At 37.5% G+C, this 25513-nt stretch overlaps 1 protein-coding gene across 7 annotated transcripts; it reads right to left on the bottom strand.

Moving 5' to 3' along the window:
* Nucleotides 1–106: 106 nt before the first annotated feature.
* Hrb27C (Heterogeneous nuclear ribonucleoprotein at 27C) lies at nt 107–25513 on the bottom strand. 7 transcript variants are annotated; one of them, XM_076123788.1, is made up of 10 exons: nt 25355–25513; nt 22430–22633; nt 16890–17080; nt 15273–15355; nt 14607–14827; nt 13841–14040; nt 12932–13021; nt 12297–12472; nt 8804–8894; nt 107–1655 (listed from the first exon to the last, which is right to left on the bottom strand). In XM_076123788.1, the coding sequence occupies exons 1-10, from the start codon at nt 25390–25392 to the stop codon at nt 1531–1533; spliced, it is 1419 nt and encodes a 472-aa protein (XP_075979903.1). In that variant the 5' UTR covers nt 25393–25513; the 3' UTR covers nt 107–1530. The 7 variants fall into 7 exon arrangements, 5 of the variants coding, with proteins under 5 accessions (XP_075979903.1, XP_075979904.1, XP_075979905.1 ...); XR_012959795.1 differs by lacking the exon at nt 8804–8894 and adding an exon at nt 9447–9557 and having other exon boundaries at nt 1524–1655; XR_012959794.1 differs by having other exon boundaries at nt 1612–1655; nt 8804–9557.

The following is a 25513-nucleotide window of genomic DNA, read 5'->3' as shown; positions in this document are numbered from 1 at the left end:
ACGTCTATTAATTTAAAATACCTGTATCGTTTATCAAGTAATTAGATCTAAGAGTAACAGTAGCGAAGGATATGTAGACAGTCTTGTGAGTAAATTTAAATAAAACTTAAAATAATTAGTATTTTTATTCAGGTAAACAAAAATACACGAGTTAAGAGAGAACATCGTGAACAGAAATGTTTTAGAAGTTGAACGTCAAACATTACCAACTTAACGAACACACTAAGTGAATTCATCTCTCATTATAACATGTAACCAAAGTCCATTTGACCAGCAATCGAAGGAAATTTTCGAATTTAGTCATAAATGCCCCTTATTAACAATAATACCTATGTTACGAACATGATTTTTTCAAGTCACAGATAATTTGTTAACCATGCTGCATGGTCGGCTATCCTAGTCTAGTAGTAAATATTTAAAAAATAAGTCAATTTAATTAGTTTCTAGAGAGGGGATTATATTTCATCCGGACATCGTAACGGTGGTATCTCATACAATAATACCCCAAAACATTTTTGTAAATACATTAAACTTACGTATTTAAGAGATAAAAATTGATTCCCAAAAACTGACGGAGAAACGTTGAGCAAAATTTATAATACAAGAGTTACATTAGAATAAATCAATTAGACGGAAGAGACACAATACTCGCATATTTTACTTCTTATGGCTAAATTTGAATCATGATAATAATAGAGCAGACGCTATTAAAATATTACAGAATTTGGGAACTATTGATGTAGTAAAATGCTCTAAATCATAATTAATTAATTGAGTTACAACTGAGAATTTTCAGTTACAAATAAAAGCTCACTGGATAGTGACGTCCAATCAACCCAGAAGACTTCACAAAAATATCCAAAAGAAAACTATTCTACTAACTTAATAATTGTTAAAACGGTTTATAAGGTCCGCCCCTCTTCACCATTTCATCAAGTTTTTAAGTCAATGACGAAACACGCATCTCACCTATCTGCTACTCTGATGTCTGTCGATTATACATAAGTCAAAAAAGTCACGTCACAAGTAAATGTAATCAAAAAAACCGAAATCAATAAGATGAACACAACTTATAAACCGCTTCAGTTAAAAACAATTTACAAACTCAATGATTGCGTTCGTAGAAAAAAGATATAATAATATTTTACAAGTAAAATATACGACAATGTTTGTTAATAAACGGAGTTTCGCATGTTATAGAATATTTAACCTAATTTGTATACATAACTTACAAACTTTAAGTAAAGCTGCGAGTGACTTATTATTATTTATGTCCAAATGTTTAAAATCAAGTTAAAATTAAAGTCAGCCCGCCCTGTAGCGACATCTAGTGGGCGACGGTTGACTGCTGCGCTTACAAGATAAGTTGCTATGCGACTTTCTAACCCTAGTTACAGTATAAAATATAAACTATATGGAACCGGAATGCAAGTAAAAAAAACCCTCGTAGACTAACAAACATTGATACGTAGAGTAACCGAGTTACCAGGCTGGCATGTATACGTAGGATACTGCCGATCGGGCTATTCGTTAACGCCGATAGGGATGGTAGGATGATGCAGAGGCAGTGCCGCCTGACGAGGAGCCATGGTAGCTCCGCTTCGATGACCGTTGGTAGCCGTCGCCGGAGCCACCGGTGTACTCATAGTCATCACCTGTCACCACAAAATCATATTTATTATTGCGCCAGGGAATAACACTTGTTTCATAGCAATATTTCAAAGCAATTCAACTATAACCAATGATTATAAGGATGCAAAATATTGAATTTTTAAATAAGTAATAAAAAATGGAACTTACCCGCACCACGCACCAGTTTCCACTCACCAGGGCTTTAGGGTATAAAATTATTTCTAACTAAACATTAGGACATACTGCAACTTATGTGATCACACTTAAATTGGACATAATTATTATATGCAATCAGTCAAAAGAACCACATAACACAGCAGTGTATCCTAATATTTAATAAGTAGGTACTAACTACATCATAAAATGCCTCCAAATATCAATCCTAGGTTGTCAAACAAAACGCCATTTTCCATTATATTGATTCTTTCGTGAGTTTCTAATAATGTCTATACTGATAGCTACATGTCGGGTTACTGTACAAGGTTAGATGGATGATGGACAAAGGATAGGTAAGGAAAGGAACCTGAGACCGACGCTGATATGTCAGACACATTACAGAACGATGGCTGTGGTGATACCATGCCCCCGCAGTACATCATGGGGACCTGTCGGAATGAGCTCGTTGACTTTACTATGCACTGTAGCGATGCAGTCAGAAAAAGACCATTAACACAACCACTCGTAAACAGATCACAAGGTATTTAATTATAGTGTAGTGAGTTTGATACCTTGTGTGATAAGCAAAAGACGAAAGTGACATGTAGTTTTCGAATGCTTGTGTCCATGGTCCTAAAAGTTATATCTTAGCTGTGCCTCACTAACTGACTATCTAGTAGGGTAGTCTAACTGATTTTAAAAATTTCTTAGTTTTAAGTCTGTCGATCTGTCATCAGTCTACTACCAGGATAACATGAGACACGAGGAGCTTTACTTTGTACTTATTATACGAATGTTTTCTCTAGTAACATGAGGCTCATGAACCTGTGGCGGTGTTCCTATGGCGTCAGACATCTGTGGCACGTTCATATACTTGGGACTGCCGGCGCTACTGCCCACACCATCACCCTCTGCCATACATTCAGATATCTAGTCAGTATACTGCTAATAGTGACGTTGATGATCCAAAATAAGTGTATACAGAAGCTGTTGTCTTGATTGAAACTATTTGTAATGAAAATATGATTTAATAATATGATGACAAATAATTTCATGATAAAATGTAATGCAGTAACTAAAATTCATGGCCCTATGGATATTTCTGCACACTTATTTTAGGATTCAACATCACAGTATAAGCTTCAAGTGCAAAAGTGTGCGTGAAAAGGGATAGGAAGGAGAAATAGTCAGGTAAAACATTTACGTTACCGTGTGAGTAGTGTTACTTGTGCACAGGATAGTGTATAATATAATAATTATATTGAATATTATATATAGACAATATAATTAATGGAAACGGCATTCTAGTTCCGTCTCAGTCTCGTGTTAGTTTTATTTCTGTTAGTGTAAGACTATTATGGGTACTACGTGACAGTTTACTGTATCGTCACTATAAAAACAAAAATTATGATAACTAATGTCATTCTATTTCTAGGATGTTTCACTTAAAAGTAAGGGGTGTGTGTAAGAACATTAAAAATGCCAGTGGTATTTTGAAATTTTTGATTTCTTTTAATTATCTACGTTTTATAATGTCCTTAAAGTAGATATATATTTCATCATAAGATATCTCAAATATTTGCAGTGGTAATATTAATATTTTTATTAATCAACCAGTAGTAATTACTTAATCCATTAAGATAGAAGAAGCTTAATAATAGGAAACTACGACAAAAGTGTTTATTTCTTTCCATTACATTATAAACTACATACTTATGTTACCAGTTAAATCTAACACTAAATATATATACCCAAAATACCTAATATGAATAATGCATAATTTCTACTCCGAAAGACCTCAGTGTTATGTGTGATAGCACTTATTACATCAATTAAATCATCGCGTACAAGCTTCTCGTCTTACTTTAGTGCTTCGGTTAAAATTAATAATTAAAACCGTAATTAACTAATTATCATTAGGTAATCATCGTAAAAAAGAAACAATAAGGACGCACGTGTTAAGTCTATCATAATTTTCCTTTTTATACGAACATAAAGTAAACTTATATGGAGCGCGTGCGCGGCGCGACGGGCCGTGCGTGCGGCCGGAGTGACGAGTGTGACGTGGGTGACGAGCGCGACGCGTGACGTCACGCGCTCGCGGCCACGCAGTCCCGTCGCGCCGCGCGCGCGCCCCGCTAGGCTTCACCCAATATCAGCACGTTAGGGCTAAGTATAGTAGTTTACACATTACAAGATTATAACAAATCTAGATAATAGTCTTACAATTGTAACATGCTTAGTTTGTGGCTCGGTCGCGGTCGCCGCTTCCAATTAATTACATTTTAGGAAATTAATACAAGTGTGTATAAATATAGCCGTCCCGTAGTGGGGCGGGGTAAATTAAAACTTATATAGGTACTGTTGTAAGTAAACATTACTTTAAATATTGTACATCAGTCGATAGTTCACCTAACAATTTTGTTTCTAATCGATCGAGAATTATGTACTTTTATTTACTATAAAGAAAAAATAGTTTAAAAAATAATCAACATCAAAATTTTAATTAAAACAGAAATAAATAACAACTTGCCCTAGGTTTTATAATAATTAATGTTATAATTAATTGTAAAGCCCGTGAAATTTATTTTACTCGGGATCAATAATTACATTTATATTAAATTCTAGTATAAATATGAGGTTTTATATTTAATAATACCTGCATTGTTTTTAAAATAAGTTTCGAAAAGACTACAGTTAATAGGGAGGGCTGCTGCCTTCCTTTGATATACATTTAAATGCAAATGAATTAATTTTATATAAGACGAGTAGACAGTGAACTTAAACATGAGTCGGCTGCTAATCTAACGTTTAACACTAGGGGTCTTGTATAATTAGTCAATTACGATGATAAATATATTTAATGAATACTAGCACGGCACGCGAGCGCGCCCGCCCGCATGCGCGAGCAGCGCCGTGCTGCGACGGCTAACGTTACTTTTATCATTATACCAAAATACACTTTTACACAAAACATTGTTTCCTTTATATACTACTGAATAAACATACACATATAAAAACCGCGTACACTATAATATAAAGTAATACAAACAAGAGTCGAAAGGTTAACTACGCAACAGTACTACAGTTAAGCCATGATTAAAATATTATTTCATAAACATTATTTTTAAGATACAGCTGCATATCTTATGTCGATATTACCGAGTGTAATATTAAAATGCAAAGGATGCAAGTGTCGTCACTCACGGACTGTAACATAGCATAAAACGGGGATAGAACGTGTGTATGAGTGTTGCGACATGCGTACACGTAGTAGATACGTACATACGTACAATACGTAGATAGTTACACATATAGATAGGTGTAGCCGTGAGTGCGGGAGTGGGGCGGGAGACACATCACACACAGGACCGCAGTAGAGACGGGGAGCGCAAGCGCGCACGAGTGAACACCACATTTGACAGACGAGCCTCTAACGAGTCTTATCGTATTTGTATTTTGCTAACTATTTTTAATTAATAAATTCATCCAATATTTAATGCTCTTCTCCTATATAATAATAATTAAAACCCATATAAATAGTCTCAATTGATTTTTTCACAATAATTTGCACTAAGTTTAATGTTGAGTAAATCTAAAATTTCTAATACATATTATACTTTATTAAATAAATTATATTCTTTATGTTAATAAGAAGATTGCCACGTTGGTACATTACAAACTAAGTTCTTAAATTGTTCCAAAGGTTTGTGAGTGCGGGGCCGAACCCGTGTCTAACACCTTAGTGCTAATCATTATCACTGAAAATAACATAATATAAATCATCTCTATATTCACTTAACTTTTTGTAAGGCATCGTTTCCTAATATTAAAACAGATGTGAACAATTTCGTTCGTATCATCGGTGGTTGTACATTAAACCTACAGTAATATAACGTAACTGAAAATATGGAAGATCATGTATTTATTATAATATTATGCGAACTAAAGATCGCCGAGGGGACAAGGGCACATGGGGAAGGGGTCGCGCGATCGTACAGGTGCGAACGACTCTCGACCGACTAGTACAGAGAGCCGGCGTGCGGGGTTAGTGCGAACAAATGCAAATTGTATATTAAATTAAAAGCGACACGAATGACACCGGACGAACGACTACCTATGTTGAGTACGATAAAATTAACCAGGAATGAATCGAGACAAATTAACCTAACTAACATAGGAACGAAGAGTAAACGAAGCGGTACAAAGCGGCACATCTACACGTAACCTAATGGGCAGTCAGGCACCGACGTCGATTAGTTATTTAATATTATTTTATTTCATTATATTGTTATAAGGTACGAGTTTCACTTTCCTACATACAGTTTGAGTCTCAGTCGAGTCTGTTATTTATATTAAAGAGCTATAAGAAATGTATGCGCGTTAACTATGAACATCACAATGTAAAAGGCGTTTTCTTTACTATGTTTTAACCGTTAATTTGGGACACCGCACCCCTCGCCCCGGACCGCGCTAGTCACTTATAAAATTTGCTTATACACCTCACAATATTCCTCAATAGATAAATTATACTTTACTTATGGAGCGATCTTAAATAACCCTATTCTAACGATCAAATTATGCATTCAATGTAATCATCAACAATTCGTCTATTTAAAACATTTATTAACAAATCTTATCGAGCGCGTCTCGGCGCGGTTCTATTATTTAAAATTAAAGGAACAACTCCCGTGTCGGGCGTCGGGCAGTCTATCAGTAGGTCCGTAAACTCTAAGATAATTACAACAAATAATGGTCGAGACGCCGCGCGCGAAGTGGCCCGCGCGCCGGGGCGACCGGCTCGCGGCCGCCACTCTGCCCCGCGATTAATTACTTAGCTTATCACTAAAATTTTAATCAGTCGATCGGTCAAACGATTGAGCGATATAGTACAGTAAAGGACTAACATTAAATTTAATCTAACAATGTTATTTTAAATTATAACTCACTTTGTAACGGGGCGGGGCGGCCGCGCGGCGATTGCCCGCGTCGGGTACATATTATGATACGACTAACATACCGGCCGTAGCGGCCGTCGAAAGCTCTATACAGTTTTAAAAATATTTGGCAATCACATAAATTAAAACTTTAAAACTATGTGACGAGAGAATCGATTAAAATTATGCTTTACACACAAGTAAGTATATATATGTACAAATGTATTGGTGTGGGCGCGAGGGGTGCTGGACGCGAGAGCGCCGGCGCCGCGGCGTGCGGCTACGTACCGAACATCTATATCCTAAATGCTTGAGCGTCATTACTTAACACATACGACAATATCGTTTGCTCGTTAACAATTTGGCAGGTAAATTTAATTCATTAAAGTATAAATTCCATATAATAATAGTATCAACTTAAAAATTGCGATAAAAAACTAAAATGCATATAAGAAACAAATTAAAATTACGAATATTTATACAGAATTGTTCCCTTTTTAAAAACGGGAATTATTAAAAATATTTAAAATCACGTTCAGTCACTATGTTTTGTTTAATATTAACACATAATTATCTCATTACATGCCTACCGTTTCCTAACTCTAGTGTGTGGTAAATAACCAAAATTCTAACATTAAACATACATACCGATATATATACCAAATATTTATACAAGTTATTAGCTTAAGTTAAGTTCTTTTAGGTCATTTTCCCTAAATTGGCCTTGTTTAACAGTGTCTGTCAAATGTGCGTCACGCGGGCGAGCGGCTGGAGCGGGCGGCGGGCGCCCCGCGCCTCTCGCGGCTGGTACGTACACGACATTATTAAAAGAAATCACTACTACAATATATCCGAAACAAATATTAAAACATTCGAAATGTGTCAAGTAAAAATTAATCTTTCACAAAAAAACCCACATCCAAAAAGATTAAAAGCAAAGTTAATAAAAATGTGTACAATCGTTGTACACGCGATATACAGCGTCGTTCAGCTTTAGAAGAGGGGGTCGCGAAAACTTCTGGGTTAGTCGTGCGTGAGCCACGACGAGATGAGTTCACCACCAGTGTGAACGGTGCCTAATCGAGTGTTTTAATATCATTCGTTCACAAATAGCGTTCAGAGACGGCTGAGTGCCAAAAGTTGCGAAAATGTGGGAGTACCTTATCAAATTAGTAGACAAAGAGTTTTAACATCTAATAGTTTCAATGTTATTGTTAAACTATTTTTTTATTTTTAATTATTAAAAATAACGCTTACTTACGCGTGTGGGTTTGTGTTAATGCAGTCGTCGGTGACTTTAATTAATTATTACATAAACGCCTAAACTAGGCTTTAGATAATTGCATGCAAAATTTAATTTTAATTTATCATTACTTTAGTCTGTTATTTTAAATATTAATTGTTGCATTGTTGTAATTATATTAAGCAGATTTTCACATTTCATGTCGTTTTGTTCGTGAAATCCAAAAACACTCAAACTACTCTAAATCTTAAAGGGAAATTTTACAATGTTAATTCAAAACGTCGCATTTGTCGGGAGCATACTTTAACAAAACAATTATACACTAATTATCCTCACTATCCTCTCTAGTCGTCGTGTCACATCGACTAAGATAGAATCGATAGATGGAGTCGATCGAATGCAACCGGTCGAGAGATCGTCGGCCGGTCGAGCACGCACTCGCCTCGGTGATACGTCAATACGTCAAGCGAATTCTACAACTACATCGAACGAGTCTCGGTCCGGTCACACAAGCGTCAAGGTACTAATGCTACGGACGAGTGCGTACTGGACGGGAGTCGACGTCTGCCGTGCGTCTGTCGCAGCGTAACAAACTACAGAAATCACTCTACCTACCTCTACGTACCTTTAGAAAAGAATTATGTGTATATCAATGTGAGCGATAGGACTGTAGTTAACCACACTGCGGTCGCGTGTGTCAGAGCGTGTGTGTGGGTGGTGTGTGGTGTGGCGTGTGGGGTGGAGTGCGGGGGCGGCGCCTACGCGGCCGGCCACTCCTTGTTAAACTCGTTGGCGTTGAAGTGTTTGGGCGCGTGGTGCGGGTGCGCGTGCACACCTGGCGGCTGCGCGGCGGGCGCGGAGTGCGAGGCGTGGTAGTCGGAGGCGGCTTGGTACGCGCGCGACGCGCCGCCGCCGTACGACGAGCCCTAGGTGCCGCAGGAGCACACGTTACACACGCGCCCGCCGCCCCCGCCCCGCCTCTGCCTCCTCTACTCGGTACAAAAATATAGCTCTCGAGAGACTCTAGCCGAGCGAGGCCGAGCCGAGGGCGACGAGCGACCGGTCATGGAGCATGGAGGCGCTCCGCCTGCTCGCCGAGTCGCGTGGAGACGGGCCGCGGGCGCGGATGCTCCATGACGGATGGTTTATGACATAGTTTGGTAAATAATGTACTCTGGTTACGTTAACGGAATAGACGAACTCTCATCTCTGAACACTTAAAGTACAGCTCTTAATATTATTTTTATCGTTAAAATTAACTATTAATGAACCTGTAACAATATGAGAAAATCCAAATTTTACTAATTTGTACTTTAAATGCCAATTTACAAGTGTTGAGATGAAACAAGGCGATTGAATCATCTCGCACGGCTACAAAATGCAATATTATATGAATATCGAACGGAACTAAGGGTAAGCTTATATCTAGTGCGGTGCGATGCCTTTATGATGAGCGCGTTATCGTCGCAACAACCGACCGTCCATAGTGAGAAATCCCCAGTGTTTCGCGACATTCCCTCATCCGATACCCGCCCTTATCTCTAATTGTCTTTCTGGAGGAGCCACTCTTGTGGGCCCTGATCGACCAACTGGAAAAGAAGAACAAGACAATAAAGTCCCACTCGCCACAATTCAACTGGATCTTTTAGCAGGTTTATGTAAGTAGCGCAGCGCGTGAAGATGGACCGGGCGAAAGCGTGTGACTATCCCCAAGGGCGAGATGAAAGTTTAGGCGAAAGGAGGACAGGAGCGGACAGGAGGCGGGAAAGGAGACGGGTGGAGGTCGGTGATGAGAGACCTTCAGCGAAACTCGATAACAACACTAATCTTCTTGATTTTTCACTATGGATAGCGGTGCGAGTCAAGAATAGCCACGAGGACGCGGCCGTGTACTGCGCCGCGTCTTTCATTCTCTTTATGAACCGCAGCATAGCTCGGAAAATCAAAAAGACATCGCACATTAATCTCGCCACTGAAAACATGCAGACAAGTGGACTTCGTCGTCGCCGCGTATGACATTGTCGTGATATAAACAAGCATTTGGAACACAGCACACGGATGCAAGGGTGGCAATCTAATGGCTCTATAGTATAAACTCATGCTGCACTTTTTACGCGAATCCTTTGTTCGCGTGGAGCAATGTTTTCGCTGAATATCACTCGCTCACCAAGTACGTCACCGGTCATTGACTTCCATTCATTCTCAGATCGCAAACAACTCTAATTCAAGTACAACCAAATTGAATTATGTAGAAGTACTAATTTTCTTTCTGAGACTTTCACAACCATTCGTGTCCATTTCTTTACTGACAGAGGGACTTAAAGAGTCGTTCATGCTTTCAAACACACCATTACCACGCCATACATATACGAAGGTAGATGCAGGATAAAATCATAGAGTAAAGCTTAGGGGAAAGGAGTTTGGAAGGAAGGATGCAAGCCCCGAGGTGATGAGCAAAATAAAAAAATAAAAACGTCGTCAACTTGGCTGTACTTTCGTGTAACTCAAAGTATGAAAACAAACCTTGCCTTGGACATACGAAAAAAAAATTAAGAATAAAAAAGTTATTCAAACAAAGGTGTGGTGGCATCCAAGAGAAGGTTAAAAAAATTGTTTGCGACTTAGATATTGGATGAAAAATATAAAAGATGAAAGAAAAAAACAAAAGGTTTCATCCAATATCTGTGCATCTCATTCAGTACGGTTGGACGGCGATGCTATACATCAATAGTTAATATGTGTATGTCGTCGCCGCTTCTCCGTTAGATCTCAATCGAGCTGTATTGTTAGCTATTTCTCGCGACCCACTGACACAGCTCGCGCGTCTTGACTTATTGTTACGGCTTGTTATGACGGGCCTTTATACTTATTTAAGTTCCCAGTTATTGAAAAACGTCGGTTGTCATGAATGCTCCATTCATACGAACATTTCATTGAATACCAGGTAAAATCTCAACTCGCTCTTTCAGAGCATAAAAAATCCGATCGGACTAACTAGTCTGCAATCGGTGAGAAAAAATTTCACATTCATCATCATACAAAATGTTCCACATCAGTCATAATCATGACTGCACCATATGTTGAAAAGTGTCAGTTTTCAACGTTCCAACTTTATAAATACAGTTAAATATAGTAACTAGAGTAGAAAATTCTAGGTAAATAAAAACTATGAACAAGCCCGCATAAACAAGACTATAATACTGTGAAACTGTATGTAATGCTGAACAACGCAACACGACGCTATGTCAATGTGGGTAAGGCAAATATTTTACGTAGGCAGAAGCATGAACTTTACAACGAGAGGATTTCAAACACATTTTTACGTTGTTGTTATTGACTGCGCAAAATTTAATAAAGAACTGTTTAAAGACAGGTTAAAAACATAAAAGGTAGTGTTTTCCAAGCAGTCTTGTAATATGATAAAAATGTATTTCTGTACCTCGTCCACCCAATATTGCAATGTGTTGCATTTAGCATACCGGCGCACCAACACCTCAGCTTTAAACCTAATGGCTCATGCTAGGTAAAGCATTAAAGGATGTGTTTATGTTAAATGATAAATCATATTTTTTTTCCTTGATTGCTTCTTGTCTTTGAAACAAATACTGTTGCTATTGAAATAAATAGATAAACACATCCTCTAAGTTACTGTATATTTATGGACATTCCGAACCAAAACTGAGAAACATTTTCCTGTAGTTGATGCCTTTATTTATGGGAGAGGCCCAGTATAATAACATATAAGCCAAGATAAATAAAATTGAAAATGTATTAGAATTAAAAATTGTTCGGCTGTGATTCGGTTTTAATTATTCAAGAAATTAAAAAATATCAAAATATTTATCCTATATAAATTCTAAGTAGATGCGATACTGATGACATTAATTCAATAGTTAGTGGATAACATTTCAACCAAATTGAAATCAACAAATTACACGGTAGACTGACATACAAAAATGTTGTGAGCTATTCGTGATTTACCGGTTTTAACGGTACTTTATCAGAATCGCATGTACGAAAGCGAGTCAATCGGTATAATAGGTATCATAATACTATCATATTGGAAGCGAATATGATCGACCAACCGGGCTAGAGTAAATTACTTATTAATTTCGTTTAATCGATCATACTCACAGAGTTCGTTCCACCCGGCACAGAATTCTATTCGAGATTTAAAGGGTGATCTTTCCCCCTATGTTTAAATGAAGACATCAAATGTAAAAATATGGGAATATCGAAGCGTTTAGAATCTCAAATAGAAGGCGTGCGGTGCGTGTATGACGCGTGTGACGCGTGTGTGGTGCGCGTGTCTAGGGTCGTGCGTGTACCTGGTCCTGCTGGTAGGCGGGCGGGTACTGCTGGTACGTGGAGTAGTCGGCCGACGACGACTTGGACAGCGCCGCCGAGCTCAGCGCGCCCGTGAGCGCCGGCGCGCCCGCCCCGCCGCCCGCGCCGCCGCCGCGCCCGTACATCTCGCCGCCCTCCGACAGCGGCACGTACGAGCCTGCACACAGACCTCACTGCTACTGCGCGCTCTCCACCAGTGCGAGCATGCGAATGTATCTTAACTAGCGCACTAATTAATCATTCGATCTGTTCGACCCTACGCGGCACTCGTTTGTGGGTACTGACGTGTACGATTCGTTAAGAGGAGAACGCGATCTTTCCCCGATAGAGAAGAAGCTCGACGTGGAATGTTCACATCTAACGAAAAATTCGCTAACGAGAGCCGAGTGTAACGACTTTTTTAAGACACCCTAGATGGTGAGACCTTAGTTGACTCGAATCCTACGCACTAACGTAACTAAGCTGAACAAAATCATGAACGAGGGAACCTATAGTATTCGATCGTAACGTGACCGTCGAAGCCGCGGGCAGAGCTACCGTCATCCGAACGCAAGTTTAATAAATGTGTACATTCCCGTCCTAGCTGGTGGTGTATGAAGGTATCTGGTGAACTCACCGGAGCCGGTAGAGTTGGAGTTCTGAGGCATATTCCAGTTGGTCCAGCTACCGCCAGCCGACGCGCCCGCCGGCGCCGAGCTGTAGTTAGCTGTACACATACAGAGTCTACGTGAGTCCATCTCTCTCAATATGAACATCGTTATATATCTCGAGTTACTTTAGATATATTATATTTCATACATTCCTTCATATGTCAGTGTATGTAGCATATTGAATGTATGTTGTTTGATTAAGAACAGAACCCCATCTCTTCCAGTGGGTGTCGTTTCCCCTTATCCAAATAGATCGATCGTCAATCCGTCATGTAAATTGCAATAGTTTAACAGAACGTGAAGAAGATAATAACTAAATTACTTCACTATTGTCGGTCAAGCGGTTAACAACGCTAGCGAACTCGACAGCTCGTACGTTTTATCATAAGATATGTACACAAAAGACTGCATTACGCCCGCAAACTTACTGTTCGGATTATTCGCTCATTAAACAATATCTAAAACTATTGACCTCGTCCTTACTGACCTATAATAGTCTCTATCCGCCAAAAAAAACAAATAACGAATAAAATATCTACTGAACTGTAAGCAAAATAATTCAAACAGCAAACATGCAAACTTAATGCAGTCCGTAGCACGAAGTCCGTCGACATGGCTTCTGAAGACATGGTCCGTCGCTTAAGTCTGTAGCTTTGATCATGCACACAATTGCTTATCATAGTTCTCAATGAGAGCAAAACAGTAAATTAGCAATTTTATCATTTACAATGTAAGGATGCATCGTCTCGCAGGCAGTGACTGCAGTCAGTCAGGTCGGTCTCTTAGGCAGTCACCGGTCAGGTCAGGCGAAGTCGTGGTAGTGAGGTCGGTCAGAGTCGATCGAGTCGAGCTGGTGGAGGATGCGAAGTACGTACCATAGCTGCCGTAGCCCTGCGCGGGTGGCTGCGTGTGCTGCGTGTAGTTGTTGGTGGCGGGCCAGGCCGGGGCGTGCGGCGGCGCCTGCGGGGCGGGCGGCGCGCCCCAGCCCTGGTAGTTGCCCGGGCCCGCGCCCGCGCCCGCCGCGCCGTACCCGGCGTACGACGTCTGCCCCGGGGAAGTTCCCCAGCCTTGGTACCTACGGGGCACATATTATCAGACACCTCACATATGCAGGATATAACGCAAAACTATTTATCGAACGACTTTCCGAGATGATATCAAAATAGACATGTCGCAAACCTTGTAGACTCTACTATTCATGGGAACAATGAGTATATGCTAATTTGCTGTCAATGTACCACTAACACTGAACGCACCGGCAGTATTAACACTAGCGGCGCTGCCTGGATGTGGATATTTACAACTGAGGTTACAGAATTACAGAAATAAGACAATCCAAGTAGTAATTGTGTCTTCATACTTCAATGAAAAGTAAACAAGCGTGAGTCATGTGAACGAGTCATTGGACTGATTTATCACTTGTAACAGTCAAGTGGACCTTTGGATTATTATTATCAATTCATTCCTTACAATTACAATATCTGCACCATTGAAAACATTTTATCTCTAACACAAAGAAGTTTATTTTGTCTATCTAACGACTTCAATCTCTTGTACGAAGTGTAACTCTTTACAACAAAGACATTTTCATGTCACAGGAGAACGTGTCTACATTGAATCCTGTAATAAGTAGTAACTTACCCTTGCATGATGTTAGGGCCGGCCATGGGCATGTTGATGGGTGGTCCTCCCATCTGGCCGTTATGACCCTGGATCATGTTGATGGGCGCGGCGGCAGGGGGTCCCCACTGGCCGGCTTGAGGCGCATCGCCGGGCGCGCTGAGCGCTCCGCCGCCCATGCCGCTAGCTCCGGAGCCCAACTTGCCAGAGCCGTCGCGAGGCTCGGCGCGCTTGATCTCCACCTACGTCGCCATTTTGTTATTATCGATTTTCCTTAACTCTTACTATAAGTTATACGCTTTATGATCAGTTTGTGCTTCTATTTAACTAGCTCCATGCTAAGTGAGACTACCATTCAAAATGCATAAAACTAACATCTAAATATAAGGATTGAAAACATTATATATAAAATGGCGCTAAGTCCTGTTATTGACACGTGTTCTTGATAAGCAGTCATAAAACTAAGTTATTATTGTAAAAATCGTGTCACGTAATTTATATTTTTAAGACGCGTACTTAATGTTTCAAATGAATGGCGGTGGCGGTGACGAGAGTTCAACGAAACATTGGCGATGATTACATACATTCTTATTCGTTATCTTTGTTTACGATAGTTTTCTATACAAAAAAACATTTGGCAAACAAACAATGTTTTTAGAGAGTCGGCTACGAAAATAGTTTACATACCTGTTTGCCGTTGAGGTTGATGAAATGCTCCTGAGTGACCCTCTCAACGGAAATCTCGTCCTCGAACGACAGGAAACCAAAGCCTATAATGATCGAATACATTATTAGTAGCCAAGTATGTATAGAAAACCAGTCTTAAATCTCACAGATGTTTATTGACCAAATTGTACCTTATTAATTAACTGTTTCATTGTTACAAGGCTAAATAAAGCATACAAGATATTGTTTAATTGAAAAGTTCCCATAACCAGCCCAGACTCGGCTAATGTAAAGAAACGGGAGAATTAGACTTGTTTCCCCTACATATCATCATTTGTAAACCAATACCTAAATTGTAAATACTGAGCAACTTGAGTTAACTCTACTCAAAAGAACATTTATAGACATCATCGCGAGTCGATTCTAACAATTGACATCCGCATAGCAACAGTGTACTTTTTCAATGTTCCTTTAATTAAATGTACTAATGACGTTTTAGAATGTGATTACCAACAACCCTATGAACACACGGACCTTACAAATTAACCAAGTCGTAAACCGTTTGTTATAGTCGAAGGGTGACACCTTTCACTCGACCGAGGTCGTATCATTTCGATTGCTTCAGCTCGTGTTACTGTGAAAGTCGCTTTTTCTCTTGTAAAAATAGATCGAATGTGTGAGATTACATCATGTCAATGACCTGATGACTGTCGCAACTACTTCGTTCCATTGTCTAATTCTCGAAATTGCATTATTAACGGAATATGCTCATTATAACATATGAAAGACTATCACAACTAATTCATGGCTTTTATTGTCTATCAATTCTTGTTTACCATGAAACTATACGAATGACGATTAAAAGTCAATCAGTCAATGAATATGCAGTTATTTCTCTATAGAGCAGCCATTTACAGCTCAAGCCGAGTATGAATGAAACAGTTACAAGTGTCTTGTCGCAAACCTTGTAGACTCTACTGCTCATGGGAACAATGAGTATATGCTAATTTGCGTGTCAATGTACCACTAACACTGAACGCACCGACAGTATTAACACTAGCGGCGCTGCCTGGATGTGGATACTTCCTACAAGTATTTCAAAAATATACCTTGTTTCTAAAATTACTATAATATGTTTTTTCGTTTCATAAGAGAACAAGTCTTAGTTGTATGAATCATACATATAGTTCAATATGTTGTAAATCATTGTGCAATCCATCAAGCACAGGTTCAATTTCACAAACATCAGTCTCCAACAGACCTCTGAATATGAAATTGTTGTGCAATTTGGTTCACCGAGCATTTCGCTGATAAAAATAGGAATTTCCAACACTTACACACTGTAATCTACTGGCGTTTTAATCACCTAAGTATAACAACAAACCACGATAATGTCTTCGGTAACCAAGTTATCAATGTCGAGCCCACTTTAATATCTTACTTTACATCCATATTACAATATATCACCTGCTCAGACAATACTTATATGTACTTCTATATTGGTTAATTCATGTTACGTCTATCGAATTAGATGTGTCTGTAATAGTGAATGCAACTGTGTGTATAAATAAATACTTAAAAAAATAAATTAACTTTACAAAATTATACAGGAAATTAATAAGAAAGTCAGTTATTTACCTCGAGACTTCTTTTTCTCCTGATCGTACATGATGACTACTTCCATGACTTTGCCGTAGCGTCCGAAGAACACTCGCAGGTCGGTCTCGGTGACGTTAGATGGTAGACCGCCAAGGAACACCTTGGGGTAACCGCCACCGCGCTTCGGCTTCTGCAGCGTGCGAGGGTTGCACGGCTTCGGGTCAATGGTCCTGATAAAATAAAAATTTGGTCAACATGTGCATCTTTCATGCTGTAATTTGGGAATTAACATCTTGTGTTCATTTCGTAAAGATAGGTCGGGTCACGCATGCGTTCGCGATAGCCTTAATGCGTCATACAAGATAATACTTTGTCACACAAAATGTGCTATTTGCGTTATTAATAAACGACACTTACAAAATATGAATACTTAATCCATTTTTAAACTAACTCGTAAATATTCGAATCTATCGTTACGTAAAAATAAAATAATGCGAAAACCGCAACGTGTTTTGCCTCGAAAGAAATGTTGCTGAGCTAAAACATAATTAAATTCATCGTGCAAAAAGTTCAGTAATAAATAACTTTAAGAGGTTTCTTGTTTACCTTTTACGAAGAAACAAGTAAAAAAATATAACTTTTCTTTAATAATATGGTGAATGTAAGTATAAAAACAACAAGCCAAATATTATTTTTCCTTGTATTATGTTAATAAAAATGTTTACTCGTCAATAAATTAATTTGTTACGCTTCCGCTTGGGAATATGATTAGATTATATTTTAATGAACTAACTGTACTGTACGCAACTTTATTAAGAAATATAATAAGGAAAATTATTTGAGTGCGGTATAGAAATTTTCTTTTCTCCTAAATAGTATATTTTATGTGAATTGGTTTATTGCGGGAAAATTATTGTTTTAATGTGTAAAATATGAAGTCTACTATTAAAAGATAAACAGGAAAATTTTACTGATTTTTATTTTTAACTAAAACAAAGCCTCCATGCATATGGAATTCCCAGCGCAACGTTTTCCGCAATATCCGATATTTCTACGAATCATTATGAAATCCTAGTAATATGTATCAGAATAAATAAAATAACATCACTATATATCACTTGTTTTCATCAGTCGAATTACGTATTCGATACGAGTTTGTTTTTTATGTTCAATACCAACAAATACGTTTTAACTAGACATACGATAAGTTGTATATTTATTGACACATTGCAAATAGCTTATATGGAAGATTTATTATTTTATTGCGTTTTATTTGAGATACCAAATAATTATTGATAAGAAGTATATCGTACAATCACAATAAATATATCGATTGTTTCTAAAAGACTTAAATTCCTATTGTTACTTGGTGACCCCGATTTCAAATACCAGACAATCGTGTTGAGCGTTTTATTCATTTAGTTGAGGTGATTAGCGAATGATAAGTGTAGAATTCCTAAAGGCGAGAGTTCAAAGGATTGTTTGGAGATTCATCGTTAGCTTTATTCGATAAAGAAAAAGTGAGTTGATTGTTCATGTTACTTTACAGTTTAACTTTACAGGAAAGAACGGATATTTATAATTTTCTATTTGATAGTTGAAGTAAAACAAAGAAAATTATTTATTCTATTTAGATGAGTGCAACCGCAGGCAGACGTCTAGTAATGGAAAGAAAAAGGTTTCGCATTCAACACTGCATACATACATACTAACTGCATAAAAAGGGCACCCCCCTCTACATAATTATTATCGCTAAGTTGAAGGATTGTGAATGAATTATATTGCTAAGCCGTTTATTTAACAGCGTAACTTCGAAGCAGACGGGGTACGGCTTTAACGCCTATTAAAAATTACCTCAGTACTATTCTTCAGATTCTTTCAAAAGAATTGTAACCATTAACATAATGTTGACCCAAAATTTTTACAACACGAATGCGATAAAATTAACATAATGGTCATTTTACAATTTCTACATTCATTTCATAGTGAATGTCGAGTTTGTTACCCTCCGCGTACAACAATATGGCGGGATTCATGTTTGAACTAAACAATATAAAAAATAAAAAACTGAACAATATAAATTATTGCAAACTTTTTTTTAACAGCAATCGATTGTAATGCAAATTCAGATCCCCGTTTTGTAATATTTGCTCTTTGTGTATATTACAGGGGCCGAAACAAGTTCCGAGGTCGAAAATACTGATTTTACTGACCAAAAATTCAAAAATACTGACCAAATACAGACCATTTCTAAACCGTTTTTCAGGTGAATGGTGTGAAATAATAAAAAATACAGTCGAATTGAGAAGTCAAAATCCTTTTTTTAAGACTGTTAAAAAGCTTATTTTCGGTTATTGGTCTCCACCATCCCCGTAGTCAGCCAGCATCGCCTTTTTAGTGTGTTAAATAAAAAGCTTTGTTAATAAAGTTTTCAATCAGGTCTTACGAGTTTTCAATCAGGTCTTACGAGTTTTCAATCAGGTCTTACGAAATTTCAATCAGGTCTTACGAGTTTTCAATCAGGTCTTACGAAATTTCAATCAGGTCTTACGAGTTTTCAATCAGGTCTTACGAGTTTTCAATCAGGTCTTACGAAATTTCAATCAGGTCTTACGAGTTTTCAATCAGGTCTTACGAGTTTTCAATCAGGTCTTACGAGTTTTCAATCAGGTCTTACGAATTTTCAATCAGGTCTTACGAATTTTCAATCAGGTCTTACGAGTTTTCAATCAGGTCTTACGAAGTTTCGCAAAAGTGCGCAACGGCGCTAAAGAATTTTCACTTCAAAAATATTGATTTCAAAAAAATAGTAAATTTTAATTTGCTGTTCTATTGAAGTCATGTGATGCTTCAATACATGTATATGTTACTGTAAAAGCCCGAACTGTGGTAAATCCTAAGATTTTCCAGTATAACCTAAGATTTGCTCATATTGTATAATTCATATTGTATAACTCAATGGTAAAAGTCCGAACAATTCTTTTATTTCGAACTTTTACCTCTATTCACTTGATGATGTCGAGATGTCGCCGGAGCCCCGCTTCGCGGGGTGCTTTCCTACATTGCATTGCATTCCTGCTGGGTGGTTTAAAAAAAAATAACGACAAAGGCTAAAGTGGGAGCGAGCGAAGCGAAGCTCCCACCTCAGCCTTCTAACCTAACTTACCCATGTCGCTTTGCCCAAAACTCCTTCTTTATAACTATGTTACGGTATATAATTATACCGTTACATAGTTATGAAGAAGGAGTTTTGTATATACTGTATAATAATATGTTACAGTTTTTAAACTCCGGCTTGTTCGGACTTTTACCATTGAGAGTTGGTAAATCTTAGGTTTTACCTTAAAATCTTAGGATTTACCACTGTTCGGGCTTTTACAGTAACATATATATTACGCAGATCATCAACATAATATCGTGCATCCAAAGCAGCCCTCTGATATGATTACTGGGCAAATCGAGAATGTAAGATTGGCCAACAGCAAAGGAAAACCAAAAAAAAACGTGTGTGAGTTTGGAAAAATACTGACAATACTGACCGATTTTCTAAAATACTGACTTTTACTGACCAGGTCCAAAAATACTGACTTTTACTGACTTTACTGACCTGTTTCGGCCCCTGATATTATCTATACGCCATATTACTTGCATATTTTTTTATTTTCATTGCGAAATAAATAGTTGTTTGGCAAAGTTACATTTTTAAAGAAGACAACTAATTCGAAATTATATCTCATTTAGGAACAGTTCACAAAACCCATAAAATCAGCTGTTACATAAATTAATAAAATAATGAATTCCTAAGCCGTTAGGTAGCGTTAACAAAAACTTGTCTTTTTTTTGGCATAGCAACTATGTGTAGGATGACAATGGAATCGTCCACTTTGTATAATAATCCTATTTTCGTTACCTTGTCTCCATTACCTACCTCTAGGGGTGCCTTATTTATTATAATTGGACATGCCAAGAGAAAACCGTGACTTTTAAGATTATTTTTATGAAGTAAAATGTTACCGCAGGACAAATTTTTCGTTTAAAATCTTTATCTGATCTGGGCCGCCATCTTGTTGACGCCATGGTGACAGATTGCCATGAGGAAAATAAATTTACCAATAATAGTTATTATTTATGCAGCTACTTAAATGGCAAGTAAATTCAGGTTCACAGTGTAAAGCGTGTTATAAAACTTGTCGCAAACCTTGTAGACTCTCTCATTCATGGGAATAAGGAGTATATGCTAATTTGCATTAATTTCCCACAAACATCTGAACGTACCAACAGCAGATTAAGCTGAGGGCACTGCCTGGATGTGGACTGTAGGACTACCTTATAATTCCCATCGACGACGACAAATAGAGAAATGCTATATATTATTATTTCAACTGGAGACAACGGTAAAAAAACGTCGATAAGAGATATATGTATCGACACGTTATCTTAGAATCTATAGATGACAACAACTGAACTAAATACCTATATTACCTAGGTGCATGTAGAACGAATTCAACATTTTGGTACTTTCTGAAATTCTTAATGAGCCATCGAATAAATTTGGCTTTCAAAATTGCGAATAATTTCAGTAATGGCGCTTGTGCACGAAGCAAACTATCGCACAAAGTTATGTAGATAGGTACATTAAACTCGACCTCGAAAATTTCTCGAATCAAGTCATTATGGAATTTTATTGTTCATGGTAGAAAATTATACTCAAGAATCTTTTGGAAGGATCAATTTTTAGTATGATAGTCACGACCGGAGTTGATTTAACCTCTGCACTTGAATAAAGTAAAAATAAGAGTGAAAATCTATAATGTGACAGGTGAACCAATGTCGGAGTTTGAGTAAGGCCATACATACGGTTTATTTCTGTTACAAGAATTGGGTCACAATTATTTGTAGCTGCAACATTGTGTGGTAGAAAGATTTCTCTGGATTAAATTCTGTTGTATTAGTAACCGTTAATGACATAAATCATGTAAGACTGACAAGTGCGAAATGACATGTCAGGTATTTTTGTCCGCGGCGTTCAGAGGCCAAGGTTGACTGTTTTAGTAACATTGCGTTGAATAATCTAGTAGGATCGAACACTCTATTTAAGTGTTCCTGACCAAAATAATACGGATCCAAAATATTTCTGGTACTTAATCTGAAATCATTTTCACGTGTGACATATTTCTTGTGTAAAACACAAAAGCAAGATAACAATAGTATTCAAAAGTAGAAACAATGTAACAAAAAACCTACCGTGGCTAAATGTAGCTATTCGCGCAGATAACGGTACCTTCTTATGTCTACTATTACTAATAGGCCAAGTTAATTTTGAGAACGTGTTATATTTTAGTCTAGTTCATCATCAAATGCGATAACTTAATTATTTCAGTAAACGATTTATTCAGAGGAGTCAGTGGGAGTTGAGAGATTATAAGACACCTACGTGAGATATCCTTTACTGAAATATTACAAGCCTTTCAGTTTTCATGTTACAGTTCATAGCAAAATAGATCTTTGGACTATTTTACGTGGTTTCTTATATAGAATTAATTACAGCGACCTTATAGTTATTCAGCTGTTTTCCTTACCTGCCATCAAGTTGATGGGGTCCATTCTGCAGCACGACGTTCACGAGTGCCGGCTCAGCGAAGGTCACGAAGCCAAAGCCCCTGGACCGTCCCGACTCGCTGTTTTTCATCACAACGCAGTCGATCACATCGCCGTACCTCGAGAAGTACCGCTGCAAGTTCTCCTGGGATGTCTCCCATGACAGACCACCGACGAACAGTTTTCTAGATCAAAAGGGGAACATTCAGATATTATACTGGTCTTGTAAAAAAAATCAAGTAAGACTAGGAATTTGTTGAAATCTTTGACAATCTTTTCTATGAAAGCGGATATGTTTTGCGGAGATAATACGTCAACAAGTGTGTGATTTGCGTTACTCATCTCACTCGAGACAGCTGAGAGAATACCAGAGAAAGTAATAGTAATAGTCTTCAGTGCATTTTTTTTTAGTTACTGTACCTAGTTAGCATTCATTCAGAATGAAATCTAATTGCTAAAAGATTGGCTATGGCCAGCTATGTTTAATATAAAATTAGAATAGATGGTTTTTATATTGAGAGCGAAACGTTGATAATGTTTTCCTAGGTTTGACTTTTCCCAGATGCAGGGTTAATAATTCAGAGTGGGAAGTGTGTTTCATATTTGTTTAAACATACTATTATACACACTATGTTTAAAATTCTCAAATTATTCAGACTGTATTACTTTAGCAATAAGAATAGCTCTAATTATTGTGGAAATGTAACCCCCGCCTCATTAAAGACAGACAAATATGCTAACCTGAGTAGATTTTTTTTCAAGTCTGTCAGCTTAATGTCAATGAACTATCTAGGATTCTAGATACAGGTTTATTTTTTAAAATCTCCTTTCATCTCAGATAATAAATATTGTTAATACACTAAATTGCAACTTGCAATGCAAAATATTTCCATTATTTCCATCTAATCTTTTAGGGTTTTATATTTTTGTCATTCGGCTAAATAATAAAATGGAGTAAATAAAACAAAGGACAAATCTAAAGTCACAAGTATTTATAAAAATAAGATTGCTTTAAAGTGAATCATTATGACATCATAACATGATAGTCCACATTATCAAGTGTTTTTGTATAAGGTAAATAACCTTGCACAGTTCAAATTCTGAACTTATTGAAGAATGAAACCGTAAATACCCAAGTAATTAAGTAATTAAAATAGCAATGAACAAATATTGTGTGATGCCAGCTCCTTTATTTTCATAATTCAACATTGATCTTAAAATTTATAAATGTGGCCTATTTAGTGTATATTACTTAAGTATTAAATTGACAAGATTATATACTGAGAATAAATGACCCAAAAACCTACTTGTTAGTCACTATCTGCATTAAATACTCATTTTATTTATGATAAGGACTGGTTCAAAACTATCTACAATTGTATTACCAATTTGAGTGGCAAACTGTCCATTACTAGTCAAGAATGTAGTTATTTTGGCTTTATAAATCATCATGCCCAATTAAACTAAATGCAAAATGCTTAAATGAGATATGAGTGTGAGAGTATGTCAAACTAATAATATATAGGTAATATGCTTAGTTATAAATGTAATGTTTTAATGAAGTTAACACACAGCTAATAAGCATAGCAGGAATTTTTGCTATATCAAATCTATGTGTCATGCTTACACAAATATTTTAAATGACTCATAATACCCTAGCTTTTTAAAATATTTCAATGACTGTGTAAGGAATAACAGTTTTATCTAATCAGTACCCTTTTATCCTATTAGTTAAAATAACTATATTACTTAGAACTTTTGGCAAGTTGAACATATGTGTGTATAGTTGTATAGTAACAATACAATGCTTAGCAAGCACATTTAACAAGATTGGTGAAAGTAACCATTCACTTCACTCAGGTCATAGATATGCTCATGCTGACTGTTACAGATATAACCTCAATGCCACATCTTAACTTTTAGTTAGGCTAAAGCTCAGGAAGCAATGTCTATGGGATAACAACACAATAGACAACAACTAACGATGTTTAGGACAAAGATTTGTATTATTTATCCCGTTTTATTACTATCCGCTTTATTTCTGTATAGAAATGAAAGGGACAGAATATTCCTTGAACATGCACATTTCCGCTTCTGTATCAGAATTGAGCTATTAGGTGGAGTTTATAGTATAGGTATCTATATGATTGGCGCGTCTACGCGACCGCCCTCGACGTGTTTACGCTAAAATAACATTCATCGGAGTAAGCTTTCGACGAAAACTGTTTATGAACATAATTTCGACGACGCAAGTAACCATATGCAAATGAATCAGCACGTTTCGCGTCTTGTAGGTAAATGAGATCGCGCTACGCGGCACTTCGAGCATTGATCTAATAACCTCATTAACAATTCGCCACCCAAAATTTCCACAACTTAAACGGAATGTATAGCTCACATCAACCTAGCGCGAAATTGCCGATAAGAGAAAGCAGTGATTAGTCACAGAAAGGTTAATTTTGCATATTGCGACGTTTCCACATCAACAGCTTTGGAACAAGGAGTACAGTTATATAAACTATTCATAAGCCGATATTAGGCAAACAAATTGAGTAACAATTGAAGAAAATCTAGCATGGGAAAGTAATAGCTGCCATGATCGTACCACGCAAGTCGCACGGCGAGGCTTGGGGTCGGTGCCCGCTAGCCGGTATAAAGTAAAAGGCTAATTGAAAATATGAAGCTCCGTAACTGTTTTAGTTTACGTATGCTGCAATAGATTAGACATATCATAACAATTAGCATGTTTTCAACACACTGAATGCTGCACGTAACGCTACCTCACAAGCCCTGCTGGCTATCCGTGAAATGCGACACACCAAGCGAACATGCCAGTTTGACCTATTATAGTTGGCAAGTCGTAGATAGTCTTTAACCACACCAAAAATAGATAAAAATACACTCACCCCTTCTCATCATCGTCCATGTCTGGATTCATACGCATAACTTACTACTAATTAAAAATAATGGTTGGCACCGGTAAAGACAACCAAACCACACAAGCACAGACCCACACGAATGATTATGGCGGACCAACCATTTCCGCTTTCTCAAAAAAAAGTCAT

This window comes from Anticarsia gemmatalis, chromosome 15 (genome assembly GCF_050436995.1).
Source record: "Anticarsia gemmatalis isolate Benzon Research Colony breed Stoneville strain chromosome 15, ilAntGemm2 primary, whole genome shotgun sequence".
NCBI lineage: Eukaryota > Metazoa > Arthropoda > Insecta > Lepidoptera > Erebidae > Anticarsia > Anticarsia gemmatalis.
The sequence above is the reverse complement of the archived record's forward strand: the minus strand, read 5'-3'. Positions and strand labels throughout refer to the sequence as shown.